General features: G+C 49.1%; 1 protein-coding gene across 1 annotated transcript in view; it reads right to left on the minus strand.

The window, feature by feature from the left end:
- The window catches only part of EDC4 (enhancer of mRNA decapping 4), a gene marked incomplete at both ends in the record, with an annotated part of 30,661 nt that overhangs the window by 3,745 nt on the left and 12,016 nt on the right, over nt 1-14,900 (minus strand). Inside the window, 12 exons of the mRNA XM_010158398.1 lie at nt 3-53; nt 717-832; nt 1,559-1,714; nt 3,637-3,817; nt 4,759-4,795; nt 6,118-6,270; nt 7,233-7,334; nt 9,017-9,480; nt 10,202-10,355; nt 11,124-11,212; nt 13,653-13,849; nt 14,487-14,578. Coding sequence (XP_010156700.1) covers nt 3-53; nt 717-832; nt 1,559-1,714; nt 3,637-3,817; nt 4,759-4,795; nt 6,118-6,270; nt 7,233-7,334; nt 9,017-9,480; nt 10,202-10,355; nt 11,124-11,212; nt 13,653-13,849; nt 14,487-14,578 — 1,792 coding nt within the window. The remainder of the gene's footprint in view (nt 1-2; nt 54-716; nt 833-1,558; nt 1,715-3,636; nt 3,818-4,758; nt 4,796-6,117; nt 6,271-7,232; nt 7,335-9,016; nt 9,481-10,201; nt 10,356-11,123; nt 11,213-13,652; nt 13,850-14,486; nt 14,579-14,900) is intronic.

The following is a 14,900-nucleotide window of genomic DNA, read 5'->3' on the forward strand; positions in this document are numbered from 1 at the left end:
ATCGGCCCCTGCAGCGTATCAGCCGTTGCCCTCACAACGGTATCTGTAAGGTTCTTAAGCACACACAGAAGAGATTTGAGGAAATCAACAGCAGCCTGCCGCAGACTAAAGATGTGAACAGACACCGTCGGTCCCTGCCACACACCGCCAGCAGGTAAGGACAGCCCAGTGCCAGGAGCGTGTATTCCCTCAGCTCTATCTACTGACCAGGCTGCACCGTGCCTACACAGGCTGCCCGAGAACAGCACGGCTTCGCTATAGCTCAGCTGCAGAGCCAGGGAAGGTGGCTGTCAGGCAGGGCTCCTTTCCCCTTCCCCTGCTTCCCTCCCACAATCTACCATTCCCTGACAAGGTAAGGAACAAGCTGCTGCCCCCTAAATAATGTAGAAACGGAGAACAGAGTGGAGAGCAGAAGAGCCAGTCAAGCCATCACCGCTTGGCTGACTGAGATGACCCTAAAACGCTGCCAAAGGGAGAATTTCCTACTCCAATAGAAAATTAACAACTTGGTAAATGCAAGGGCTAACGAGGCAAAGCGGGCAGGGGAGTACACAGCAAGCTCGCTCTCTGGATAAGACCAGGGTAGAGTGTGACCACTGGCTGCTAAACTGACCTTACCTGGAGATACAGGTGAGACGAAGAGGTATGCGGAGTCACCATCCAGGCAAGTGACAACTCAATGTCCCCAGGAAAAGCTACAGTCTGGTTCTCCTTACCTTTGATTTCACTAGCTTGGTGATACTCTCTTTCAGCATCCCCTCAACAGCAGTGAGCTTGGTGGCAATAGTGTTGCTTAGCTGGCCAGCAATGGGGTCCACACTCTTGGAAATGCCTGGGCACAACACAGACACATCAGACACTGCAGCTTTAAACCCGGGATCACACTTCAAAACCCAAAAAAGAAAGTGGAGTCAATCTTTTCTTGGATATGACACAGCCAGAGGCAATGGTCACAAGCTCTGGCTCGGGGAGCTAAGGTTGGATGTTAGGAGACACTTTTTGGTAAGAAGGTGGTACAACTCTGGAAGTCACCAGAGAGGCAGTGGAAGCTCCTCCAGCCTTGAAGGTTTTCAAGGCTTGCCCTGACAAAGTCCCAGCTGACCTGACCTAGAACAGGCAGCCCTGCATGATGGTGGACACCAGTACAGCAGAACGCTTTCCCACCAGCGCTTCTTTGAACTTTTCCTTACACAGACAGTGCCGGTGCATCAAGGAAGGGCAAAGATAAGTTTAGCTTTGCTCCAGTCCAGTCTCAGCATTTCCAAGCCCATTAGCCTCTTCTGCCTTCCTCCATCAGCCTCCAGAAGCTTTATGGATTACAGCAGGAGGTCAGACCACATTCCCTGGAAAAGCATCCTCTCTGGAAGCCTCATACTCCTTTCAAACCACAACTCCTCAGATTACAGTGGGGCCTACAACAGTCTAAAGCACAATGAGTAGTCTTCATGTATCCTAACTCCTACGTCATACAGTGCAAACACTTCTACGCAGCCCACGTTCAATCCCTACGGGGCCAGCGGTAGGGCTTCACCTTCAAAACCCAGGCAGCAACACTCACACTGGGGTACGGTCTTCTTCATCTCCTCACGAACAGTCCTCTCCAGGCGGTTACACACAGCAGCGGAAAGGGACTGAGAGAGCTGCTGAGACAGGTGCTCCTGGAGCTGCCCGTTGCGCTGCTGTCCTTCCGTCAGCACTCGGTCTAGTCTTCTCTCTAACGAGAACGCACGTTAAGGAGCACAACCAGCAGCTTTCCTTACTGCCCTCAACACTCCTGCCCACAAAGATGGACACTGGCCTTGTCTCAGAGGCTCAGCGAGAGCAAGTCTGCAGCTCTGGCGAAAGAGGGGTCTAATAACACTGCTGAAGTGTTCCTGAAAGCAACAGGGTGCTCCCAAACCAATTATCAGGGTGAGAGAAGAGCTTTGGAAGGTGTGGTAGAAAAGCCAAACTGCTAAAAGAAGCTTGACAGTAGCGCTGCCTGCATGCTGTGGGTTAACTTAGCTACCCCCAGGTAGGCAGCTCAGCCCCACACAGCCGCTCGCTCACTGCTCTGCAGCGGAATAGCTCATTCCTCTGCAGGGAGGAGAACAGGAAGGGTAAGGGTGAGAAAGGTCATGAATTGAGACAAAGACAGTTTAACAGGTAAAGCAAAAGCCCCACACGCAAGCCAAGCAAAATAAGGAATTCATTCACCACTTCCCACCGGTGGGCAGGTGTTCAGCCATCCCCAGGAAAGCAGGGCTCCATCACGCTTTACGGTGACTTGGGAAGACAAATGCCATTGCTCCAAGTGCCCCCTCTTCCTCCTCCTTTCCCCCAGCTTTTACTGTTGAGCACAATGTCTTATGGTATGGGATATGCCCTCGGTCAGCTGGGCTCAGGTGCCCCTGCTGTGTCCCCTCCCTACTTCTCTCCCACCTCCAGCCTGCTCGCTGGAACAGGAGAAACAGAGAAGGCCTTGACAGGGTTTAGCAAGAGCAAAAACATCAGTGTGTTATCAACGTTGGTTTGGTCACAGATCCAAAATGTGCCACCGTACAAGCTGCTACAAAGAAACTTAACTCCAGCCAAAACCAGTACAGAAACCAGGAAGCCCAATATCTGCAGAAAGCAAACTGGGAGTAGCATTTCTAAAGGATGGAATTGGTGGACATCAGCGATGTAGTGCACGGGAGCAAACCCAGGCTTGATAAAAGCTACTCCCCTACCTCACGAGGCAGCCAAGCTCCCTGAAGGAGCCAACACATAAAGAGAAACACACAAACACATGCCCCTTCAGAACAAACCAGCAGCAACAACAAAACACCCAACAGAACAAACAGAAAAGACAATTTAGCTGTTGACAAAGTTCAGTGCAGACACAAAGTTGGGCAGATAGGGAAAAATTATTCTAATATTTCAGTGTAGCGCTAGACTCTGAACTTCAGTAGAAAGCTCCCTGAATTATCTATGAAAATATCAGCCTGATGGTCAAAAAGGAAAATCCAAGACTACTTAATAGAGAAAACAGAAGTCATTGCCACGTCATAGAAGTTAAGGGTAGTTTCAGCCACAAAACAGGTTCAAGCTCCTCAGTTTGGGCAACAAGACCAAATTCAGTCCAGCAAAAGATGTACAGGAACTGACTACTCACAGTACAATAAAAATAATTGGATACCAGGTTTGAAGAAACCAAAAGCAAGTACTTTTCAGACAACACACAAGGGACCTGTGGACCACCAGATGTCTATTTGGGGACAGACAAGATAATTCTACATCCAGCTATGCAGCACAGCAGGGCAGATGCTGTTTCTGGTGCAAGTACCGACTTGCCATGAGGAGGAAAGGAACATCCCATAATTAATCTTGTGCAACTGGTCACTGCCTGACGTAGGCCAACGCTGCGTCACAGCACCTGTGGTCTTAATGGGCAACTAGAAGGTTTAGTGGCATGGAGAAAGGATCAGTTCTTTGTTCTGTTTCTGAGTTTCTTGCCCTTAGAAAGGGACTGAGAGGAACTGAAATAGTTATATGACAGCCAGGCAATTTTACTGCACCGACGGCCCACGCTGCAGAGATCTTTAACTTTCTTAGCCTTCCTCACGTCTCTAGTCTGCTCCTTAACTGCCACGCAACACCTGCAAACAAGGATACGCTCCTGTTCCTGCTGGGAGTCAATCACCCTCTCCACATGACCCATAAGGGAGCTCTGGATGGCATCGAGGTGATCCGTGAGCCTCTGCAGCAGCTCCATCTGGTTCTGACGCAGCTCAGAGAGCTCCCGCTGTTGGCTCCTCAATATGCACATCAGCTCGTCCTGGAACTCCGGTGTCACCTATGCAAGGAGAGGACAAGCATTCATTTCTGACAGGACTGGAGGTCAGTCAAGCTTTCTGCTGGGTCAACCCCTGTGCCTAGGACTGAAGTGGAACACACAAAGCAGAAAACGGGGTCAGCTTAATGCCTAAAGATAAGACTTTCGTCCCAAGAAATACATTGATAAAGCAAGGCACAAAGGTTCCTGCAAGGAATTCATAAATGGTTGCTTACAATATCAACTGCTAAAATTCAAGACCCCCTTCAAAGCTCTGGCACCTAAAACAAACAGATCCTATTCGTTTCTGGTCAGGTTCAGAGTGCATTTAGGCCTCCAAATGCAACTAATGACCTCAAGACACCTGTGAAAGAGGTGTGCAGTCAGTCAAGTAGGAGGGAGGTTTCCTAGAGCACTTTTTCAGCTCTTTCACTTATTTAGGAATAACCAAACAACTGGAGGAGAAGTACACATCTACAGTCGCTTCACCTGCTCAAAATACCTAAAGGAGGCACACATATGAAGGGCAGTTTAAGAAGCATTCGTTACTCTGCTGAGAGCATTTTCTGACAGACATAAAGGTACTATCAACAGGGATAAGAAATTCCAACAGGCCAGTCCTACCATGACCCTTACTTTGCCTGGGAGTGCTTATCCTGCTGCCGAGTCATCTCGGCAGGGAAGAGGAAATGAGTGGTAGTGCCTCAGATGACATAAGGCTTGTGAGAACACAGAAGCGCACATCGATATGCAAAGGGGAGAAGGGAGAGCTCAGCCTGCACAGCGCTGAGCAGCTCCTCCTCTGCCGTGCCAGACAGAAGGGAGCAATGCCAAGGCGCAGCCCCATCTCAGCCTGCTCGGGCCCACGCTGTGTCAAGGGACCGGGCTGAACTTCCTCTCAGGCCCTCAGTAAGTCAGGAAATCATGCCTGTGGCACGGACTGCAGCGCAGTTCTGACTCACCTGGTTGTTAGATGATCTTGGCAACTGGTTCCCATCCCTGGAAATAAAGAAGGTAATAATCCGATTATGTCAATTAACTACTCTCATTATCCAAGTCTGCTGCCAAAACAGATCACACATTTTACGGTCGCTTTAGATTTTACACTCCGGCTCATACTTCCGTTTTGCCTAGTATGACATGAAAAGCAACGGGAAGGTGGGGAAATCCCTGTCCGGACAGCACCGACTCCATCATCTGCACTATCCACAGGCCCTCAAGTTCCTTACAGACCGATCCCTTCACAGCAGGAGATTTGAACCAAGCCTTAATGAGCACTGGTACAAAGGAAAAAGCACACCGATTTTTCAGTTTGGTCCAAATTCAAAGCCAGCCGTCTGCCAAACAGCTTTTGAAGGTCTCCTGATATTTTACAGACAAAAAACAAGTACCCATTTCTTAAATATGGAATTAACAAGCTTCAAATTACCTAGAATGATTCCCGCTCTCGAGGTGGAAGAAACCAGCGGTGCACTCCCGCATATACAGCGGAGTAAAAGAAAAACACTGAACTGACCCACTAACGTTGCATGTCTCCATCGAAATCACACATCTATGTATATTCAAAGGCTACCAGAAGGAAAGTAAACGTTCCCAGACAGCATCCATTCAGCACTTTAAAAGGACGGAGGCAGAAAAAACGAAAGGTTAAGAGCTTCTGGGTGTCACAGTACAGGACCACAGCCAGAAACTTTATGCCTCAGCTCATCTTTTTGTGATCTGCACAGTCAGTGATCCAAACCACGGAGCTACAGGAACACAAGAAGAGCAGAGAGCCCCGTGCAGAAGCTGTGCTGCTCTCCTCTCACCAGTACAGGTAGGTTGGTCTGATTTGCCATGAGCAAACCTTAAGACCTTTCCAGTCATCAGTTTTCACCTAGAGGACATTCATATGGGCACGTGTAGAAACACACAGAAGCAGCAAGCAGGTAACAAACGATAGATGTCACTGAACAAAGGCACTGTGCCAGCATTCAGAACCCAACCACAAATGCAGGCCACGTTAAGCCACTCACACTGTCACAGTTCCAATGAAGCCTTCACTGAAACTGGTAAATGGATCCAGTGTCCCAACCCCACAACGTGCAATTTACCTCCCGCACATTCTTCTAAAGCCCAGGCTGCATTTTGGACTTTGAGTCCCAGCTGGAAAGGTAGTGCAGCACCGACTCCAACACCCCGGAGTGGCAGGCAGTGTCTGAGTAACAACCAACACGCCCTGTGGGGTCACTGCCATTTGCAAAGTGGGGTGAGGGTTGGGAGCACTCGGTCTCACTGCTAACAGCTACATCAGGTTGTGCCTTCTGGCAAGCCCAGCGTACCCGTCATCTTTCTTGCCCTTCCGCTTTAGCTTTGGGGAAGCACGAGGGGACGCCTTGGCTTTCCAGTCCTTCACAGGCAGCCTCTGCGCAGACGCTTTGGCACCAAATCCACCTGACGTAGAAGCCAAGCTTGCAACTTCATCATCATGGTCACTATGAAGGAACACAGCAGGGGAGAGGACATCACTCGCAATACCGGACAGCGTTAGCCCTCGCTACGGGGAGGGGATTCACACTCTGCTCTTCACCCACACACGGCCAGGGTTGCTCGGCTAAGGATGCCTGCCACCTTGATCTTTAACACAGAGACCTCTGCAAAGCTCAGCACGCCCTGCTCCGGCTGGATCTGGGTCTGCTCAGGCGGAGCTGGTGTGCACAGCAAGACCGGAAGAGTCTCTGTGTTAGGAAGCACCGCGGCTCAGGCAGTGTGGCTTGTTCTCGCTGCATACACACGCCAGCCCGCAAGCCCTCGGATGAGACGCTGACCCCGCAGGGAACCCAAGCACAGCATTTCCTTACAGCGTTACGGACAGAAAGCACTCAACGCAGCAAGGAACAGAGGAAAATTAGGGTGAGTCTAAGTGCGTGATCCTCAGTACCCTGGAGTCTTTCAGCTGCTGACCAGCCGGCCAACACAGGCTGCTTGTTTGTCTGACCTGGGGTGTGGAGTATGAATGAACTCTCAGCTGTCAAACAGGGCTGAGCTTGCCAGGCACGCAGAATGAGCTTTAGGGTGGCTCGTGAGGGAGCAAAGATGTCAAAAGCAAGAAACTAACTCCCGAGATACTCTTGCTGCAGTATCTAGGGCACAGATTTGGAAACCAGTCCCGTAGTAGGTTTTCATGGGTAATTAGACCAAGCTTGGTCCGTGCTCTTAGGAGCAGCACAGTCAAACCTTTCCTGACAGAGAGTAAACCAGGCAATGCCCAGAGGCCAATCTCGTGATCAGCTGAAGGCACCAGAACATTCTGGAAGCTGGACTGCATACACACATGAAGTCAGGAGACAAAGCAAAGACATTCACCCCACATGTGAAGGCTTGCTGGGGACAGAAGCACGAATGCAGCCTGAACTGAGTCCATGCAGGGCCAGAAAGGGGCTGAGCACTCTGGTACCTTTGTTCTGCACTAGCATCCTGGCTGTCATGCTGCAGCAAGTGGTAGCTGTGCCGATGATAGGAAGAGCTCTTGTGCTTTTCTTCAACCTCATCCCTTGGGCTAGAAGAGGGGAAAAAAAAAAAATCAGAAGACACTGTCACAAAAGTCTCTTTCAGCTGGGGCATTTGCTCACTCCACTTCTTATGGCAGATCCTGATAGAAGGTCTAAAACAGACCCCTTCACACACACATCTATCCGCACCAATCCAGACAGAAGCAAGTGTTGTTTAGAGGTACTAAACATTCAAACGTCTCCATGCCTTTTTCTGGAGCCCTTAAGAAGTGAGCAGCAGCTCAGCTATGCTTCAGCACTAACCAAGAACATAATCTCCCAACAGACATCCATGCAAACAGGTAAGGTGCTACCCAAAATGGGCAGCACAGCATACTACAGTGAACAACATCGTCCTGGGTTTGTTTTTCAACAAATAATACTGATCACAGGGCACAAAGTGCTTCTCAGCTCTTCCAGGTGTCTGAGGGAACACAGAGGGAAGTGTGCCAGCTTGATGGGTTAGCTCTACCAGACAGAACAAAATTGCAACAGCGAATCCAGTCTGAGTCTCATAAAGGTTCTGAAGCAGATTACACATGCTCGCCAGCCATACACTGAGTCTCTTTGAATTCAGTGCACGGGAAGACCTTGAAGTAGAAGCAGGTGCTTGTTGCTTTCACGCGATGGCTTGACTGGGCTGGAATGTCAAAACAAAATTACACTGATGCACAAGTGAAATTCCTCAGATCCAGAGATAGCTGATGCGATACTCTGATATGAGAAGTCCTGAAGAATGCAAAGACTGAGTGGGACTGAGGGGAGTTGCAAACTCCTATGACAGTACTTTATCGTCTTCAAATTACAAGCAAAACCACTGCATAGACACAGCCTCAGCACCCTCCCCAGGGCCATCAGAATTGCAACCACTTTCTGAACAGCATCCTCAGGTGTGGAAGCACAAGGCCTTTCTCTTGCAATTCTGGTGGAGGGAACAGCCCTGGAGAGTTGGAGGCACAACACTGACACTCCCAGTCCTGTTGAAAAGGCAGGCGCTTGCAGACTCACGGTGCGTGCAGCCCTAGCCTAGGCAGGCTCCAGAGGTGCCAGATGCATCCTGCCCTTCTCATCTCACTAGAAGACAGGGGCGCTGATTCCATGATGAATCCTAGCACTGCTGCCAGCATAATGGCCTGCTCCTGGTATGCAGGTGTATGTGGTGCTGCCCCATTCTGCATGCCTGCTCCACAGAGACACTGTCATTCATTTCCTGACTTGTAAAGTATTTTATTTATAATGGTAGCTGCGCACAGCCAATCCTAGAAGATATACAACTAACTTCTAATCAAACCTGTTGATTATGTGTTAATTGATTCCTTTCAGTAACAGCATGCAGGAAGGCATCACCTGAGGCAGCATTTAGCTTGCACTAGTTTTATTTCTAGAGTACAAGAAATATCCCATCTCAAGACTTCATTCCCAGGTGAACGTGAAGCCCAATAAAGCAGACTTCTCACCTTCTTAGCAGAGATCTTTCATGCTGCCAGGGATAGGAGAGCTCAGATTGTCAGAGCCAGCCTAGGAAGTTCAGGACACAGCATAGACAGGCCAAGCACACAGGAAGGCTGAACCATGAGATCCTCTAAGAAAGAACTGCTCCGGTTTCATCACCGCATAAGAGCTTTTCATCAAGCTAGCAATCTGGCAAGCGCAAAGCAATTGTCCTAAGCAAGATAAACCCATAAATTACCTGTCTGCCATGCTGTTCCTGGTTTCTCTGGTTATGTCAGGAGCTGCTGGCCATGGCTGACTCACAACACTGTCAGAAGATGCATTTTCCTGAGTTAAAGCAGTCTCCAGTAAGGATGGAGCATTCAGTCTGTCCACCTCCACTGGAGGCATGTCCAAAGAGTGGTGGCTGTGCTCTGAATTGTGCCGGTTCCTCGGAGGCAGCAAGTGCAAGGCTGAGGCAGCGGATGCCATACTGTCTGCGTGATGACTGGGCTCCAGCACCTCCGCAGGGAGCCCAGATGGAGCTGCCGCAAAGCTGCGCTGCAAGGTCTCGGAAGCAATCTCTGGGATATCTTGGGACATGGCCGTGGAAGCAGAGGAAATGACGTCTGGAGAGCGCTCGCGGGTGGGAGAAGCCTGGGGCACCACCAAGGGCTCCATCTCCTGCAGTTCCAGCGCTAGAGAGGGGTTTCCTGGCGCAACCTGAATTCAAGATATCAAACAAGAGCCTTCAGGGTAATGCAGAGACACCCCAAGAACCCCTGGTACCTTACACCAAGCACCTCTGGGAACAGCCAGCTGTATCCTTTCCTCATGTGATCCCTGTGCTCCTACTCTGCTCAGCAGATGGAGAAGTGCCCCAAGACTTGTAACAGGCTCTCAGCTGGGCCAACACCACAATGAAGCCAATGGCTAGTTTGAACACACTTCCAAAAGATGTAACACCAGTTCCACCTCCCTTCTCTGCTCCATAATCCCTTCTATTTGAGGGAAAAAGTTAGTTTTAACATTGAACATCTCCAGGACTGAAAGCTTATTTAAATTTCAAGCTTTGGTCATAAATCTGGTTCATATCACACCTGGAAAGAAAAATTTAGGAATAGGAAAAGATCATTTCAGACCAGTAAGACCAGCAAGGAGGAAGAAACCTTTCCAGACAGCACTGTCTCCTAACACTAAGGCTGACCATGTCCAAGCCCTGTGATGGTGACAGCCCAAGCTAGAGCTGTCTCTGGTTTTCAGAGACATGCTGTTTTACACAAGGTGAAGTTCCGTTAACATGGGTAAACCTGGCTGCAGATCTGTGCCAGCAGCTCTGTTTTCTAAAGGGCACACACTGGTCTAATTTCAGCTTGTATAAGCCCAAAGACAGAGGTCCCTTGGCCCACGAGAAGAAGGAAGGGAGCAGCAATCGGAGCCTTACTGGAACAGGTGCCTTTGGTGTTAGCTTGTCAGGGAGGCCTGGGATAAGAACCGAATGGCTTCTAGGACTAGTCTGGAGACTGCTGCTACTGCTACTCAGAGTGAGGCTGGTGTCCAGCTGCATCTTGGGGCTCACAGTCAGGTCTTCTGACGGCCTGCAGAAAACAAACAAATCAAGCAAGCCCACCTCATGGTACACATCTGCAAACACTCAAGATGAGGGGATGGAATTCACAGGTCAATGGAGGAGCCCAACCTTCGCTAGTGTTCGTCAAGCCCTTGCTCTTTCCACCTCAGTCAGCCACTCCCTGTCAACTAGCACCTGCATCTCCCAGTCCCCATAGAGCCCAAAGAGACACCAGGTGGAAACAAATAAACAAAGAGGGACATCACAATCTCTTTGAATTCAAGGGGTCAGTGAGAAAAGGGACCAGTTATATCTTCAGTGCACACTGTACAAATTTAGGGAGAGACACAACACTACAGGATAGGTCTTTATCCTTTTCCCAGCCCCCAGAAGTGAAGATTTCACCTCTTACGCAGCCTAACCCACAGCAGCAGTAGTAAAATTTTCCTAACGGTCCCAATTACCTCCCTGTCCTTGGTGACTGCAGTGTTCTCTTACCTGTAAACAGTGACAACCCTTTGGGAGAAGCATGTAAAGCAACAAAACTGAGATGCAATAAGAGAATCCCTGTGAGGCACATACGAAACACTACTGTTGCCCCCTGGATGACAACAGGCATGCTCCAAGCTGCGTTAGAGATGCAAACAGTTGCCCATATAGGGACAATGGGACCCAGGCCAGTTTCTAACTCTGGCTACAAACTCCTCTCCTCTAAGATACACTACAGCTCTGCGCCATCCTGAAGGACAGTATCATTTCAGCTGCAGATACATCATTTAATACATGATCTGTTTACCTGGGCATAGAGGCATCCGTGACAGAAGTGCTACTCATGGCTGTGACTGCAGTCAGGGAACTGACGCTGCTGCCTGGAGATACAGCGATCTACAAGAAAATCGACAGCTGTCAGGATGTGACAGAGGAGTCCTTGGCAAAGAGGGAATAGACAAAAAATAGGTGGAGTTGTACTGCTAGGGTGCTCAGGTGTTGGTGGAAGGCAAGCCCCAGTACATCCTCACTGCGTCAGCAATGACTGCTCTTACTAAGCAATTGCTCTCCCAAAACCAAGAGGCATTCTGCAGGGCTCAGCACCATGTCCCCATCTTGTTTGTTGAGCCAGATTGCTCTTGTCACGGCCTGTGGCCACTAGCGAGCCCAAACCCTGCATGGGGTTTAGGTCCTGCACCGCTGAGAGATGGAAGCAGAACGCTCTGACGCCCAAGAAGAGGTATTGCTCATCTAGCCAGCTGGCCAGCAGTGAAGGGCACGGGTGGATACGCTGGCCCCCAATGCTGCTTCTGACTACCAAGAAACAGCTACAGAGAACACCAACACGAGCACACAAGTACTCGGTTGGGAAAGATGGTTTGGCCAAGTGTCTTGTGCCAACTGCTTATGGCAGAGACTGAGCCAAACAACTTCTCTCTGCTCCCTTGGGACATCTGTGCATTGGGAAGGCTACGCACCCTCAGGCACAAAATTTACTTCTTCACTCAGCAACTTTGCTAGCAACATCCAAACCTTTAGGAGGAGTTTAGTTTATTCCTTGCTCCTCAAGTTGTTGCTGGAGTGGCACTCTCTCATCAGTTAACTCAGTACTAACTCCATTTCTGCACATCTCCACGTGCTTCCCAGCCTCACCCAGGCTCCTGCAGTACATGTTCGAGCTGTGGTGACAACCACACGTTCTTCCCTTGGTGGGGGGAAAGCCCTACCTTTGGATGTGCACGTGGAGCGCTGCTCACAAGCACTCTCCTCTGTGCCTGTAAGAGCCACACCAGCACAACAAATAACTGCTGGCAGTCCATGTCACACTGGAAGTCAGGGAAAATACAGATGGCACAACTTCCCACCAGCTGAATCCACACCTTGAAATCCTACTACATATATTTCGTATCACTGTAATACTATTTCCTATTACATTATACAACTGCAGTGACTTGTTTGATGCAGATGCTTTCCAAATCAAGACAGGAAATGAAGATCAATGAGGAAATGGAAAAAATACTATTTCCCAGACCTGCATTCCAGTGGCTGCAGGTACTTGAGCTCAGACATTGGAATAAGTATGTCTCTGGGGAAGATTCATCATGTCTGCCTTTAGTGAGGGAAGAGAAGAACTCAGCTGGAGAACAGTCAGTTATAGACAGGCAGCACAGGTACAGAAACATCTGGCCTAGGAGAGGGTGTCCCTGCCCATGGCAGAGGGGTTGGAACTGGATGATCTTTAAGGTCCCTTCCAACCCAAACCATTCTATGTTCTATATTACAGATAGCTGCAAAAGATGCACTTTTAAAAACACCTTTTAATTTATGCCTACGCCCACTCCAAAAGCACATGGAGAAAACTCTACAGTCACAAATTCCATACAGAGATTCAGTAGAAATTCAGTATGGAGGCATGGAAGCAGGCTATAAAGCAAGAATATCTGAGTGGGTTTAAGACAAACTAACATGACTTCTGGATGCAGAGCAGACAAGAAACAGCGAGCTCCTGCACTTCTGCTAGTTGGCATAGCCAAGAAGGGCAGCAGAAACCTGTGCAGTTAGAGAGGTGCGTGCTGCCAGTTCCAGGCAGCCCTGGAGATGCCCGGCAGGAGCCATTGGCATGTGATAAAGCACTGCTGGCCACACACATCTGGCAGAGCATTAAGAGCAACTCTGTGTTTTCTGACTGCTCCATCACAGCTCCACTGAGGAGTAAATGCTTGCTCACGGCTCTTCACCAAGACACTTTGCAGACACCACCCAATCCCAAAGAATGCTTCACATGCTTCCTGATACTGAAAACCCTGGAGCAAGCACAGAAGTCTTGTCTTCTGTACAAGTTAAGGCCCGCTGTGTTAGATTCAAAAACACCCAGTGAGCTACTGGATCACCGATTTGCAGATCTCATGCAGAAGATGTTAGTGTCCCATCTACCTACCCGATGATTTCAGACGTGCATTTCCACAGGATCCCATCAGACAGGACATGCAGAGATGCCATTTTTTCCATCACATCACAACCCCAAACAACAGGTGTAAACCAGTAAGAGCAGTCTCCCAGCTTGGATAGTTATTTAGCCAACCTGTATTTCTACACAACACTCTTACATCAGCAGTTTTGCAGCTAAACACAGCACTCAACACAAGCTCAGGCCAGCTCAGCATTCTAGATGTGCCAACTTGCCTGTACGCAGTTTGGTTACATGCACGGAGTTTCCTGCGTGCTCTGCATTCGGCTAGCATAGCCGATCAGAGGCACTGCCTCAGAGAAGTTCCCAAAGTATCAAAATCCAAACCCATCCCTTATACTATCAGTAACAGCGCTGATCCCTGGTTACCTGTTGAAGGGATGTACTTGGTGTCATGAATGCATCTGGAGTCATCAGCTTAGGTTTGGCATCATTTGAGAGAGAAAGGAAGTCTGCTGGAACAGGCAGATCGGCAATACGCCGCAGGTCTGGTTGAGAGCCGTGCACCGATCCTTTTTCGGATCCCAGCCCTTCTGTGCTTAGATCAGCCATGTGGTCTGGAAAGGCTTCCAAGGGAGAGATACAAATCAATTTACAGGAATTTCCCCAAAAGCTAAAGCTTTAATTCCACAAGTACAAACTTCTGCCATCGCTTGCTGTACTGGATTCCACAAGACCAAGCAAAAACCTTGCAACATCCTAATCAAAGCTAAGGGTAAGGCAAGTCCTGTGTTCTGCTTACTCTTTGCAGGCTAAACAGGGGATAACAGCTTTGATAACAAGAGATCCAAGCTTCCTTTCTTCTCTAAATGCAAGCCCAGTTTAACAGCCACATCCAAGTGAATGAACTGGAAGAGCACATGACGCACAGCCTGGTCCCCTCTACTCCCAAATCTCTGGAGTCACTCTAATATCGTCCATCCGACAAAAAAAAAAAGCAACCAAATGTCAAGTTTCTGGCACAAGTGCCAAATCACCTAGAAAGGGCACTCAGGAGTGCACAAAGCATTAGGACTCCTAGCCTAACATGCCCCCACACTCTCATCAAGTGGCTTGCTTCACAGCTAGTCCCTGTTCAGAACCCTTTATGTAATGACACCTCCATTACACAGAAACACCCAAAGCTGCACTCCTGCAGCTTCACCTCCACCAACGACCTTCAAAGGCTCAGCAATACTGAGTAATGATTTAACAAGCGCTCACCAAATTCTTCATGAGAGCTGTGGGAAGGCATGGACGAACTCATGTCAGGGCTATGAAGAGGCTGGAATCTAATCTGCACATCTTGTAGGGCCCTGAAAAAAAAAAAACCAACCAGGCATCTGTGATGAGTTTATGAATCACCAAGAGAAGTCCAATGCTTAAAAGATCCCTTTTCACTGAACTGGTTCCCTCAGAATATGTTTTAGTGTTTTCTGCCCATGACAGAAGCAGCAGAATTTGATCCTCCGTCCACTCTGCCACCCAGAGCATTTCAGAGATGTTTCCCAGTACTCAGGCATGAGAACAACTCTAAGTCACTGCATATGCCTGGCAACAAAAATACTAGCTTGCCACAGGACCACACAGGGCTACTTCCCAGTAAGGCCAACACACCACAGCTAGAAGTTGCTACGG

The sequence above is a fragment of the Eurypyga helias genome, unplaced genomic scaffold, assembly GCF_000690775.1.
Source record: "Eurypyga helias isolate BGI_N326 unplaced genomic scaffold, ASM69077v1 scaffold17749, whole genome shotgun sequence".
Lineage (NCBI taxonomy): Eukaryota > Metazoa > Chordata > Aves > Eurypygiformes > Eurypygidae > Eurypyga > Eurypyga helias.